Below are 14,745 nucleotides of genomic sequence, written 5' to 3' on the forward strand. Positions count from 1 at the left end.
CTATTTATTCTGTTATATGCCTGGTATAAGAAAGTCACTAATGTAAAAAGGTGAGAACTGAGAACATAGAGCTCTGGCTAATTTAATAAACATCTGAACATACTGAGGTCTTAGTATACTGTGTCATTTGAGCAGTGCATCATTCGAAGAAGTGATTTTAAGAAAAATGTAGATAGGTGATAAGATTGTTGAGCGAAAACTATCATAGAAATAATTGTATAGGCACCATTTCCATTTCAAGGTTATTTATAACAACCTGATGACTGGTCATTTTTTTTTTTTAACTTTAACCCCCCCTCCTGTTTATTTTCTATCTTAGAACCTGAGTGGTCTTTCTAAAAGATCTGAATCATGTCATTCATATGCTTAAAAATCTTTAATGGCTCTTTATCACCTTTTGGGTGCAACCTCCTCTCCTTCACATGGCTTTCAAGACCCTTGGTAATGTGACCTAGTGGCCTTGTCCTCCTGCCACCCCTCTCAAGACACTTACTTGCTGTGCTTAATTTTGTACAAGTTACTCTTGGGCCTGTGTGTGTGTCTCAACCTCTCTCTGCTCTAGCAACCCCCCCCCGATTAATTTCTACTTGTTTTACTTCTTTCAGGGACCATTTATTACTCTCCCCAGTTCTCTTAGTAAACTCTTCCTGAGTGCTCTTACAAGACACCATCTTACTTTATTGTAATTTCTTCTAATCAGAATCTCTTGTTAGATTGGAAGCTCATTGCTCTCAGAAATTACCTGTTTACCATCCTGTCCCTAGTGCCTAATTACAACATAGAATATTAAATGCTTAATAAATAAAATACGTGAATGAATGAGTGAGGGAATGAAAAGCAATTTGATTTATGCTTTTAATTATGTTTTAGAGGAAGCTCGTGAAAGTGACTGGGATGGTATCATTGCTTGCCATCAAGGTAAGCTATCTTGCTCAACCTGGAACTATCAAAGATCTACAATAGGTGCTTACTTTCTCAAGCCAAAAGAGCTGAAGAAAGATGACATAACTGCAACAGTAAGTGAACTTGTTTTTAAGGGCGTTTTCTCCTGTAAAACTGTCTTGTGGTTATCTTATTATACTCAAGTTTATTAATGATAATATTCATTGAAAGAACAAAGAACATAGTTTAACATTTTGAAATTTTTCCCTAATAGTGTTAAGTTTTCCAGCTTGGAGAGAATTATTTTAAGTTTAAGTTAAGTTTTGCTTAATTAGATGTTGTATATTGGTTATTTTAATTTTCTGATTAATATAGGATTACTCAGGATACACTTTGAGGGGGATTTGAGCATTTATCAATATACTTTCGTACCTGAATTATGTTGAGTATATAGTACTATATTCAGTGAAAGTGAATCTTAAGGTTTCTTCCTTCCTTTTCTTTCTTTCAATGTAGGAGTAAGATTCAGCTAAATCTTTAATGAGTTAAAGATGTAGAAGTTATTTAAATCCTTCATTTCTTACATTTGTCTGATTGAGTACTGTCTAAGCCTTTTTTAAATATGGTTTTTAATGCCACTGTTAACTTATAACTTCTTCTCTATTAAAATTTTATTTTGTTTTCTTTTGATAATAATGTAAGTCGTCTATTGGGTTCAGGTTTTAAGGTATAAAGAAATGATGTCAAATTTGGTTTGCAGAATCGTTGCCTCTGCTTTTTCAAAATAAGTTTTACTGATATATAATTCACATACTGTAAAATTCACTCATTTAAAGTGTACAATTTAATGGGTTTTAGTGTATTCATAGAGTTGTGCAGTTATCACCAAAATTAATCAGTCTAATTTTAGAGCATTCTCATCACCTCAGAAAGAAACCTTGTACCCACTAGCAATAAGCCCCATCCTCTCACTTTTCCCCTTTGCCATCTCCCCAACCTAGGCAACCACAACCTACTTTCTATCTATAGATTTGCCTATTCTGGGCATTTCACACAGATAGAATCATACAATATATGGTCTCTGTGACTGGCTTCTTTCAGTTAGCATTTTTAAGGTTTAATGTTTTTAAGGTTCATCCATGTTGTAGCATGTATCAATACTTTATTCCTTTTATTGCTGAATAATATTTCATTTTCAACTTTTGAAATTTTGTTTAGCCATTGATAGTTGGTGGACATTTGTATTGTTTCTAGTTTTTGACTATTATAAATAATGCTTCTGTGGACATCAGTGCACAAGTTTTTGTGTGGACATACGTTTTTGTTTCTCTATATTTACATCTGGGAGTGGAATTGTTAGGTCATAATGTAACTCTAATGTTTTTGAGGAACTGCCAACCTGTTTTCCAAAGTGGCTGCACAAGTTTATATTCCCACCAGCAATGTATAAGGGTTCCAATTTCTGTATGTCCTAGCCAACACTTGTGCTTATCCGTTCTTTTGATTATTGCTGTCCCAGTGTGTATGAAGTAGTATATCACTGTGGTTTCTGATTTGCATTTCCCCAGTGACTTAACAATGTTGAGCATCTTTTCATGTACTTATTGGCCATTTCTACATCTTTGGAGAAATGTCTATTCAAATTCTTTGCCATTGTTTAATGGGGTTATTTATCTTTTTCCTCTTGAGTTGAAATAGCTCTTTATATATTCTGGATACAGGTCCCTTATCACATATGTCATTTGCAAATATTTTCTCCCATTCTGTGGGATGTCATTTCCTTTTCATGTTGGTGTCATTTCAGCATAAGGGGTTTTAATTTTGAAGTCCAACCTTTTTTTTTTTTCTTGTGGTTTTTTGAAAAACATTGCCTAACTCAAGGCCATGAAAAATTTACTCCTGTGATTTCATCTGAGAGTTTCATAATGTTAGCTCTTAAATTTAGATCTATAATCCTTTTCGAGTTAATTTTTGTGTATGATGTCATGTAGGCATCCAAGTTCATTCTTTACATTTGGCTATCTAGTTATGTCAGCATCATTTGCCCAAAACACTGTTCTTTCCCCATTGAATGGCCTGGGTACCCTTGCCAAAAATTGTTTGACATGAATGTGAGGGTTTTTTTCTGGATTCTCAGTTTCCTTTAATTGTTCTGTATGTCTATTTTTATGCCAGTACCACACTGTCTTGATTATGGTACCTTTCTAGTAAGTTTTTTGAAATCAGGATGATTGAATCTTCCAAGTTCTTCTTTTTTCAAGATTGTTTTGGCTCTTCTGGTCTATTGCATTTCCATATGAATTTTAGCATCAGCTTGTCAATTTTTGCAAAGAAGGCAGTTAGGATTTTGATAGGGATCTTGTTGATTCCACACCTCCGTTTGAGGAGTGTTAACCATCGTAATATTACTCCTGATCCATAAACATGGGATGTCTTTCCACTTAATTAGATTTTTAATTTCTGTTAGCAGTGTTTTGTAGTTGTCAGTATACAAGCCTCATACTTCTTTGGGTAATTTTTCCTAGAATTGTATTCTTTTCAATACTGTTATAAATAGAATTCTTTCCTTAATTTCATTTCGGATTGTTCATTGCTAATGTATGGAAATATAATTGATTTTTGCACATTGATCTTGTATCTTAACAACCTTGCTGAACTTATCTATTAGCTCTATTAGTTTGTTAGATGCCTCTGCTTTTGAAAATGCATATTTCAAGTACAACCACATTTGATCCTATTTTGTACAAATTTTTTTTGTCAGTATGTATGCTCTGTTCTCCATAGTACAAACATCTACTCTTAAGCTTTTATCTGTAAGCCATAGAGAGTCTATCTTAAACTTCTTAAGTTTACCTGCAAAGTTTTGAGTAGCTATTGTAATAGTAGTGGTAATAATAATTACAGCTAACATTTTTTGTGTGCTTACTTTGTTCTAGGCTCTCTGCCTAGCACATATCAGTATTATATTATTTTCACAATAGTCCTATGATAATGGAGTATTGTTAGCCTCTTCTTATAGGCAGTAAAACTGAGGCTGAGGCTTACTGTAACGAGTAATATGCCTGAGATCAGTAAAACTAGTAAATGGAAGAGCTGGGATTTGAACCTAGGACCACTCCTTCTAGAACCTATGTTCTTAACTCATAGCCTATAATGATCACTCATAGAACATTGTGTGTGTGTGTGTGTGTGTGTGTGTGTGTGTGTGTGTGTGTGTACACACACACACACACACACAATGATACTTAACTGGTGCTGGGTTGGAGTCAGCTATCTGGAACAAAGCCAGGAGCCCATAAGTAGTAAACCAGTAAGTATTTATCAGAGAACCCATGTGCTAGAGTACAATTTGTCAATCAGAGGTAACCTTCTTAGCTTATTCATTTTTGCTTTGCTTGTGCTGTCTTCAACAATAGGTTAGAATGAATAAGTAAATAAGTAAAAGGAGACTTCTAGAAGCAGTCCCATTAACAACAATAAATCCTATTAAAATAAATGCAAGTTCCAGAAAGTACAGCAGTCCCCCCTTATCCATGGTTTCATTTTCCATGGTTTCAGTTATCTGCAGTCAACTTTGATCTGAAAATATTAAATAGAAAATTCCAGAAGTACACAATTTATAAGTTTTAAATTGCATGCCATCTGAGTAGCACTGTCTCTCTCTGTTGTGAATCATCTTTTTATCTAACGTGTCCATGCTCTATACACTACCTGCCCATTAGTACAGGAAAAAAACATAGAATATATAGGGTTTGGTGCTGTCTACTGTTTCAGGCATCCACTGGGGGTCTTGGAACATATTCCCTGCAGATAAGGGGGACTACTGTATAGCAGGGCCATCAGGGACCATTACTTGTAGGTTATAGCCTAGTATCTTTATTAGTTCCTGAGAGCATAAATATATAACATAGCATAAACATTTATGAGTTGTTCAGAATAGGTAAAATTATGTTAGTGTTCTATTTGAGAAGATAGAATGCTTTATAAGGTTAGTCCATAATTTCCTATCTAAAACTTTTTTTAAGTTATAAGCTATAATTGTCTAGAAAAAATATAGATGTAAGTGGAGCATACTTCTGTGGATGCTGTGTAAAGATATCTTGACTCAGTGGTGTATCAGTCTTATGCTGCTTTGCACAGTTAAATATCCTCCGTTGAATATTTTCTTTTAGGTCTTAGAAGTCATCTGTTTCTTTAGGCATAAATTCAACAGTTTTTTGAATTAACTCTTGGGTGGGTGACATCTGACTGATGCAGTGGCAATGAAGGATTTCTCTGAGCATGACCCACCACATAGCCAGTCTCATGTTTTTAACAGAAAAAAAGACATCTTTTTAATATAATATTTCTACTTTAAGTATTAAAATATGAGTTTATTTTACAGAAACTGCTTATAAACTAAATGTTTTCCATGCAGTATCTCATGTATTTCCTTCCTAATACGTTGTAATTAAAATATTTTGGGCTTTTTCATTGGACATCCCAACTGATATGGTTCCAGTTTTATATCCGCTATAAAAGCAATTACAAAAGTAAGGTAATGAGAAATTAGGCAGTGGAATGCTTTGACTTTAGTACCGTTGTGAATAAATTAAAAATTGAAGACCAGTTGATATACCATTCTCCTGAATGAATTTCAATTGAGTTAACTTTGGTTATGTTTTGCTGTCTTGGAAGTATGGATTTCTCCATACTTCTTAGAGAATGGAGATAGAATCAAACAGATATTTCTAATACACCCAAATATAATTACATTATGTTTAAGAAAATTAACGAAGCAATTCATTTATCATTCTTTTTTTAAAAATGAGATAATTAGTAGATTTAAAAAAATACTTTGGAAGCCATAAAGTACAATAAAAATGTTAGCTATTTTCTGTGTCATTTGTGTTAATTTTTTTTCCCTTAAGGCAGTGGATATAACTTCTTGTGGAAACTTTGCTGTGATTGGTCTCTCGTCAGGAACTGTAGATGTATATAACATGCAGTCGGGTATACACCGAGGAAGTTTTGGCAAGGATCAAGGTATTGAATTTATTTTTATTTTTCTTATTTTTAAAAAAAGTAATATAGATAGATAAAAGGCTAATAACTGTCGCTGGCATTTATTAAATTCTTGAGTGCCAGTCATTTTGCTAAAGTTGTATATGGGTTATCATCAGCTGTATGTGGCAGTTCCTGCCATTATATCTATTTGAAACACCGTGTTGAAATAAAGAGAATGAAGTCATAGTTGTATTAGGGGAAAGTGGATATTATAGAAATTAAAGGTTCTTTTTTTCTTCTTGCATTAAGCAGAAAACCTTAACTATTTTTTGAAATCTTCATGGCATCAACCTGATGGATTTTGTTATTACTCAAGTGGTATAATAATCTCTCTGCTCCCTAAAATCCATATTAATTTAAAGATTTTAGGGGTGTTAAATAGTGGGAACTTAGATATTTAAATAAAGGAATCACTGTTTGTGTAGTGTTCAGAGAGTCAGTTGCAATTCTTATTTCTTTTTTCTTTTACCATATGCTTTAAAGCCCATAAAGGATCTGTTAGAGGTGTTGCAGTGGATGGATTAAACCAGTTGACAATTACAACTGGTAGTGAAGGAGTACTCAAGTTCTGGAACTTTAAAAACAAAGTTTTAATTCATTCTGTGAGCCTTGATTCATCTCCAAATATGATGCTGCTACATAGAGACAGGTAAAGTTTTTCTTTTAATGATAATGGACTTTCTTCTTGATGTTTTTAGTTCTTAATTTAAGTACAGTAGACCTTTGAACAACACAGGTTTGAACTGTGCAGGTGCACTTATACACAACTTTCACTAAATACTCACTGTAGCACTACATGATCCACTGTTGGTTGAGTCCACAGATGCAGAACCATGGACATGGAGGGCCAACTGTAAAGTTAATATCATCTTTTTTTAAAAATTTTATTTTTGGCTGCATTGGGTCTTTGTTGCTGCACACAGGCTTTTTCTAGTTGCGGCAAGCTGGGGCTACTCTTCGTTTCAGTGCGTGGGCTTCTCACTGCGGTGGCTTCTTTTGTTGCGGAGCATGGGCTCTAGATGCGTGGGCATCAGTAGTTGTGGCTCACGGGCTCTAGAGTGCAGGCTCAGTAGTTGTGGCGCACGGGCTTATTTGCTCCGTGGCATGTGGGATATTCCCAGACCGGGGATCGAACCTGTGTCCCCTGCATTGGCAAGCGGATTCTTAACTACTGTGCCACCAGGGAAGTCCCCCAGCTGTAAAGTTATATGCAGATTTTTGTCTGCAGAGGGGTGGCACCCTAACCCTCATGTAAAGTGGTCAACTATAGGTAATTTACCAAGTGAGAAAAACCAGACTTTTCATATAAAAGGACAGCATTTTCCTTAATTTCCCCCAAAGGTATACTTGATTAACAAAATTTAAATGACTGTGAGGTTTTAGTTCAAGGGTTTTTTTTTGTTTGTTTGTTCATTAAAACTGTTGCATTTATTTTGCTAGTGGCATTCTGGGACTCGCCTTGGACGACTTCTCCATTACTGTTTTGGACATAGAAACTAGGAAGATTGTCAGAGAGTTTTCTGGACACCAAGGCCAAATAAATGACATGGTAAAACAAACTTTAGATGTTTAAATAAAACTTGATTCATTTCTATTTCTGTTTAGGTTTAAAAAGTTCAAATAATTGAAACTTTTAATAGCATTAAACTCACCATAGGAGATGTTCAAAATGAATAATTAGGAGACTAATTTTCAAAAAAGAGATTTTTAAGGAAAATTTAGAATTAAAAGAAGTTTAATATTTCTCAGGAAGTTAATGCCATTAAAGTATAAATCCCAGAGTTCATTTTTTTCTCTTTAAACAAGGCCAAAATATACTTTGGAGAGTGAATCATTGAAACATAAGTGTATCATTTTTGACTTAATATTAAACTAAGCTGAGAGAACTCATTTCTGTTTTTCTACATTCATAATGAATTAATAGGAGACCTGGAATATCTGATTCTTGGTTCATTCTAGTTTAGTGTTATTTCTACAGGTTATATATCTTAACTTCAAAAGAGTTTAATAAAAATGTGTTTTAGCTTACTATTATGTTGTTATAGTGAGAAATATGATAATAAGTACTCTAGTTTAAAAAGTGTAAGTTGAAGACTTTGCATCAATTGCAGATACCTTTATTTACTTGAAACAGAAAAAATAAAAGAAAAGAAAATCCTACATAGTGACACTCCCAACAGCTACTTTTATTTATCAGTTCTCACAACAAAAATCTGAATTTGCAATGTTTACCCCCATTTCCTTAAAAATCAGGGGTGGGGGGTTAATGGTCGGGAAATTGTGTTATTCTGCAGATAAGAGATTGGCAGAACTACCCATCAACAGAATTTGTTGTGACAGCATCTATAGAAATGGGGGTGGGAGTGGAGTAATTTTGATGAAATTGCATTTTTGAAAACATCTGTCAATGCCATCTTGCTCTTCCTATTTCTTTCCTTTTCAAACTTTACTTTCAAGTTGTATGTCTGGAGTTTCCCCTAGTCAATAACAAATTACTCCTGTTCCATTAAACCTATGAGCATTTATTACATGACTTCACCTATCAAAGTCATTTTCCCATACTTTATTATCTGCACTATCCTTCTGTAAATTGAGTTCTCTGCACCTTAAGGTTTGAGTTTCCACAGTATCATCGCAGCCCCATGACCAAGTTGGAGTTCACTTATCCCACTATTATTTGCTAATACGGATGGTCATAATCCCTATGGTGTGTTTACACTCCTGGATGAACAACCTACTACCATTATAAACCTTAAAGTTTTTCCTTTTGGGTCTTCTTTTACATTTGACTTGGTTTAAAGCTCATGTGCTGCAGGAAGAGAGCTATTATTTTTCCATTTTTATCTACAGAGAAGATATAACTTCTTCATGGTGGCATAAGTAGTTTATTATTTAAATTTATTTTGAAAATCTGATTATTGTGGTTTTAATTTATACTTTGGAAATAAAAGATCATTAAGGGAGAAAAGACTTTTAACTGAATCTATAAGTACAAGCTGAAGGACTTCTTTAGTAACTTCACTATATTAAGAGAAATTGCATTCTTCAAAATCATTCTTAGAAAGCCATTCTAAGATATAGATGGTTTTCAAGGAAATGGAGCTTTTGTTGCTTTCACAGATACTTTATTATTGAAATTAGGCTCACAAAATATTTCTAATAGAATGTTCTCAAAACAGCAGTTTTATGTTAAAAACAATTAGTAGTCAGTTTGTTAACTGTCTATAAATATAGGAGATTATGGGGTAGAAATTGAAAATTGGGTGAAACTGTTCATTTTTAAAACTTTTTATAATTCATGTAAAAGCTTAGTCCTTAGCTGTATCCAAATCAGTGGTATATAAGATGGCATTTTATGTAATAAGATGTAAATTTTATACTTCAAACATTTTTTAATGAAGCATGCGTTATCTTTTCATTTCTTGTATTCTTTAAGCTGTTAAATATACAGACACAAACATGCATACAGAAATACATACATATACACACACACATATATTTATATATGTATTCTTTTTTTTTTTTTTTTTTTTTTTTTTTATTTAAAGGCTTTCAGTCCTGATGGTCGTTGGTTAATAAGTGCTTCAATGGATTGCTCTATTAGAACTTGGGACCTTCCATCTGGATGGTGAGTTTTTAAATCTCTAACCTTATCTGAGGTTTTCTCAGTCATTGTCATTACATGTGACTTTTACCTGTTGTTAATGGATTATGTACTTTTAGAATGTGAATATATTTGGGGAGTTTTTCTAACCTGACAATATTTTATCCTTGTAGTGTTTTTTATCTCAAACAGCAGAGATTAGTGCCATAAAAGATAATAGGAAAATCCAACCTCTTAGGTTCTCTACTCCTACAAAATTGAGATATAGAAGTGAGTTGCATAAACCTTAAGAAAGCACATTTGGCCTTTTTGATACTCCAAAGTAGAGATCGTACTTTAGGACTACAAACTTTATTTTGAGTATTTTTTTGTTTTTGTTGTTGTTGTTGATACTGAATTTAGTTAAGAGATTAGAACACTTTGCTTTGTGTGTATTATATATTTTCTGTCTCTAACATAATTCTTGAAAAAAGACATTTAGATACCTTAAAGTACTGAAAATGTGTCTTAAGATTTGGGTAAAACCCAACAGTGTTCAGAAATCTGGCATAGATTGAAACGTGCTACTAAAACAGCACTTGAAGAAAAAACATTAATTCTGTTCAGTAATTTGAGAGAGAGAGTACTTTGTTGTTAAAAATTATGTAGGAATAGATACAATTTGAAATCATATCACTTAACATAGAATTGCTTAGATTGAGTTTGAAAGGAGTGATGGGAAAAGGAACATACCATAAGAAAAGAGATACGTGAGAAAGATGAGACGGAAGCTAGTACTTTTCAATCTTTTGAAATGTTCCTAAACTAAGTTTTGTCCAATTCTACTACTCTTCTTTCTCAGGAATTAGATAAGCTCATACCTGAAAGCAATTTGACCTTTAGAAAGGAAAAACGCTGATGTACTTATTTCCCTTTAAGTTTGATAAAGGAATGAGGCAAAGCTGTCTATACAGCATACATACTGGATTTGGAAATATGCACAGCAAGAGTGTCACTAATGGGTCCAACTCTAATAACTAGGGAATTTGGTCCACAGGTGGGTCTCTTTTGTACTTAGAGTAAAGCAAAATATAATTAGTTGCCTGTGTCCTTCAGCTTCAAAACATTCACCTCAAGTTGGTACTTTCTTAATTAAAAAAAAAAGAAACACAACTTTTTTCTAAAGGTACCATTAGAAATATTGATTAGTCTTTTGCTTCTTGGACTTTTACTTCTATCTAAAAGTGAACATTATAATTTGAATTACTTTACAGTAGGAAAGTTGTACAGAAAATAGAGTTGACACAATGCCCTTTTCATTTTCCTTTTTAGTAGTTTAAGTTCACATTATTAGATGGGAGAGACAGGTTAATGTTCAGTAGTACTACACTAGCAAAATATTTTTTTAAAGTGGTAAGGTTTTTTTTGGAATGGAAGAATTAGGATCTGAAAGTAGCATTCAAAGCCACCAGTCTTTGACTCAGCATTAGCCTTTTTTGCTGAATTTCTTATTTTAGTAAAAAGATGAACAGATTCAAATCCGATAGATTTTCAACTCTGGTATCTTATTTTTCAGTGAACACAGGCAATTTTAAGTGAATACAAAAGCATTAAGCTGGGAGAAACACCAGAGCAAGAAGTGAGTCACATAGGGATTGTTTAAAGAAAATATAATGATTGGACCAAAGTATATTTTTAATAAAGAAAAAACTACTTTTTTGGTTAAGATTTGAAGTGGAGCAAATGAGAAAGGTTGAAAAGCAGTACCATACAACTGCTGCTGCCTAACTGCAGCCAAGCTAACATTTACCATGAGCTGCTATGCACTTGATATGCTTTTATTTTTCGTCTTTTCTCATATCCTATTAGGTATAGGTACTGTTTTTTAGTCCTGTTTTACAAATGAGGAAACGGAGGCTCAGAGAGAAGTTAAGTGATTTGCCCAAGGCGACATAGTTTGTTAATGAGATTTTGCTGTAATAAGCATAGGGGAAAGACATTTCCCAATAGTTGTAATATCAGCCTTGCTTGGGTTGTGTCATATGTTCTAAGGATGATTTGGTTTTCTTGATGTAGAAGATAGTAAGGAAGTAAGGATCAGTATTTCACCATACAACCATAGGTAACTGTTGGGTTTTTTTGTTTTTGTTTTAATATTTATTTTTTTTAATCTTGGTTGTGCTGGGTCGTAGTTGCGGCACATGGGATCTTCACTGAGGCATGTGGACTTCTTAGTTGCGGCATGCGGGCTCTTAGTTGTAGTATGCATGCAGGATCTAGTTCCCCGACCAGGGATTGAACCCAGGCCCCCTGCATTGGGAGCTCAGTGTCTTACCCACTCGACCACCAGGGAAGTCCTCTGTTGGGTTTTTTGATTTCCCCTATTTGTTTTAAACATAATTAGTATGGCAACCTTTGGAGAGTCCTAGTTTTTTCTTCAGTAAGCAGTTTTATCATTTACATAACATGTTAAATATGTAAAGAATGAATATACTCATTACAAAGGCTAAAAAGTGATACGTATGAGTAAACCTTTGGTGTGTGTGGTAACATACAGATGTATCCATCTGGAATTGTGCCTATCTAAAACAAATTGCAGGGACTACTTGGTGGTGCAGTGATTAAGAGTCCACCTGCCAATGCAGGGGACACGGGTTCGAGCCCTGGTCCAGGAAGGTCCCACATGCCGCGGAGCAGCTAAGCCTATGCACCACAACTGCTGAGCCTGTGTTGTGGAGCCCATGAGCCACAACTACTGGCTCACGCCCCACAGCTACTGAAGCCCGTGTGCCTAGAGCCTATGCTCCACAACAAGAGAAGCCACAGCAATGCGAAGCCCGTGCACCGCAACAAAGAGTAGCCCCCACTTGCCGCAACTAGAGAAAGCCTGCATGCAGCAACGAAGACCCAATGCATCCAAAAAAATAATTAAAACAAATTGCATAGGTACTGAACTGTTTACTGTAAAGGTTTTTTTGTTTAAGTGCTGAAAATTTTCTTGTGTTTGTAGGATTCTCAGAGAAGCAGAGTTGAAATTTTTTTTTAATTTCTTTTTTTTTATTTTTATTATTTTGATAAAATACTGCTTTAGCACAGGCTCAGCAGTTGTGGTGCATGGGCTTAGTTGCTCTGTGGCATGTGGGATCTTCCCGGACCAGGGATTGAAACCCGTGTCCCCTGCATTGGCAGGCAGATTCTTAACCACTGCACTACCAGGGAAGTCCCAGAGTTGAAATTTTTTATCCCTGAAATTATCTGTCATCCCCTACCACTACCACCTGTAATTTCTGGTTGCTTTTAATCTCCTAGAAGTTTAGGTTGAACTCTTTTGGGGGTGAGAAAAATATAAAATTAAATAGTTTTAATAGAATTTTGCATTTTTTTTCTGTCTCATTCACCTGACCTTGCTTTCTGAGGAGCATTACATGAGAATAATTGCAGTAGAACATTGTTTTGCATTTCTCACTGAGGCAAAACTATCCCTTTATTCTGTTCATTAAAGTTTCCTTTGTAAGGTGATTCCATCACTCTGGAGATTGAACATCTAGACATTCTCTGCATTTGTTTAGAATATAATCAGAAGTGGGTTAATGTTACTTCTGTTTATGAGGAGCTTTGTACTTGAAAATCTGATCCCTTAAAATGGGAATTTTTTTTCAGTTTTTCTCTCAAAAAACATAATTTACCTGAGACTTCATTCTGTAGGATTAGCAGGAGACTATATGGTAGTTAGGTCTGGGATTAAGCCTGTAGACTTAAGCTTTATGAACTAATTTGGTCATGTAAAATATGCTATGGATGTGGAAACCACCTTCCTCAGTTTGATGCTTTTACATAATGGAAGGCCAGCCTACCCACACACAACAGCTGTGGAAGTCACATTGCACAATGAATTTGCCAAAGCAATTATAGTATCAAGTAAAATAAATTTGCTCAAGCAGTACATTTCTCTTTTTAACAGATAGATTCTGAACATGTTAGGGAGTTTCACCCCTCACACACTTACACTTGTAGTGAACAAATATTAAGACAAAGAAGAAATGGTAAGATCTGAAATTGCTGAGTTTAGGTTTAATCATCAGTATATATGGAGATAAAGTTTCTGCTCTGGGTTGTTTGCATTAAATGAATTAACAAATAATTTTACAGTCTCTGGTTATAATAAGTGTTTAGCAATCGTCCTTCTCCTCAATTCCTTTGATCCCCAAGAGCAGCTGTTCTTGTGAGTTTCCAAAGAAGGGTTGAGCAGAAATCAGACAGATTATTACTCTTTTTTCCCCATAAGTGAAAATTAAACATCAGTCATTGTCCTGAGCACACTTTGGTTTGTTTGTAGTGCTCCTAAATTTAGTCTTGTCCTACTACCTAGTTAAGGTTCACATTGTTAATCACTCTGTGAACACATTGAGAGAGATTTTATCATGGATAAGTCATTTAATGCTTCCATTGGAAAGTCTTCATTTTGAGCTGCTCAGAGTGTGCTTCATGAATCACCAGTGTAGGCATCTTTTGGGTGTGTGTGCTATCAAACTGTCGTACCTTTAGTTTCCATAATGGTTTTACTGAGCTTATAGTGATTAAGTGTGCAGACTGCTTGGTGACAGATATGGCTCAGTTACTTTCTACCTTGAGCAAGTTTTTAAATCTTACTGGGCCTCATTTTTCTAATGTGTATAGTTGGGACAGATCTGCCTCATAGGGTTGTGAGGATTAAATTAGTAGGCACAAGTGCTCAGGATACTTCCTAGCATGGAGCACTAAAAAAGGTGTTAACTCCTGTCATTTGCTTTCTTGAAATAATTTGGTTTATTTAATGTAGATTCTGAGCTTCAGTCATCTTGCCATGCCTTCTCATGGATAATGTATTGGCTTCAGTGAGTAAAGTAGTTTTTAAAACAGCCCTGATTAAAACCAGTATACTCCTCTTAAAGTATACAAGGTATTCACACTCTTGGCCAGCCTAAGAAGCCTCTTCTGCAAGATGCCAATGTGTTAGGCCTTCCTTTTGCTCCTTAAATTCACCTCGTTAAATTTCCTGCTTCCACCATCCTAGTTCAAATCTTCACTGCTTGTTAGATGACTACTACCATAATCTCACTGTTCTTTCTGTTCAGATATATTCTACATTCTGCTAGCAGATTTTCTTATGAAAGTGAAGATTACAGCACTATCTGCTCAAAAGCCTGGAGTGACTTTCCATTTATTAAGAGACAAAAACAAACTCAGATGTTTGG

General features: G+C 34.7%; 1 protein-coding gene across 2 annotated transcripts in view; it reads left to right on the forward strand.

Moving 5' to 3' along the window:
- WDR36 (WD repeat domain 36) overlaps positions 1-14,745 on the forward strand; it is a 37,872-nt gene that overhangs the window by 12,859 nt on the left and 10,268 nt on the right. For both annotated transcript variants that reach the window (XM_019940813.3, XM_004326040.3), the window contains exons 12-16: positions 871-1,016; positions 5,793-5,907; positions 6,412-6,577; positions 7,369-7,477; positions 9,477-9,556. In XM_019940813.3, coding sequence (XP_019796372.1) covers positions 871-1,016; positions 5,793-5,907; positions 6,412-6,577; positions 7,369-7,477; positions 9,477-9,556 — 616 coding nt within the window. The remainder of the gene's footprint in view (positions 1-870; positions 1,017-5,792; positions 5,908-6,411; positions 6,578-7,368; positions 7,478-9,476; positions 9,557-14,745) is intronic.

The sequence above is a fragment of the Tursiops truncatus genome, chromosome 3, assembly GCF_011762595.2.
Source record: "Tursiops truncatus isolate mTurTru1 chromosome 3, mTurTru1.mat.Y, whole genome shotgun sequence".
Taxonomy (NCBI): domain Eukaryota; kingdom Metazoa; phylum Chordata; class Mammalia; order Artiodactyla; family Delphinidae; genus Tursiops; species Tursiops truncatus.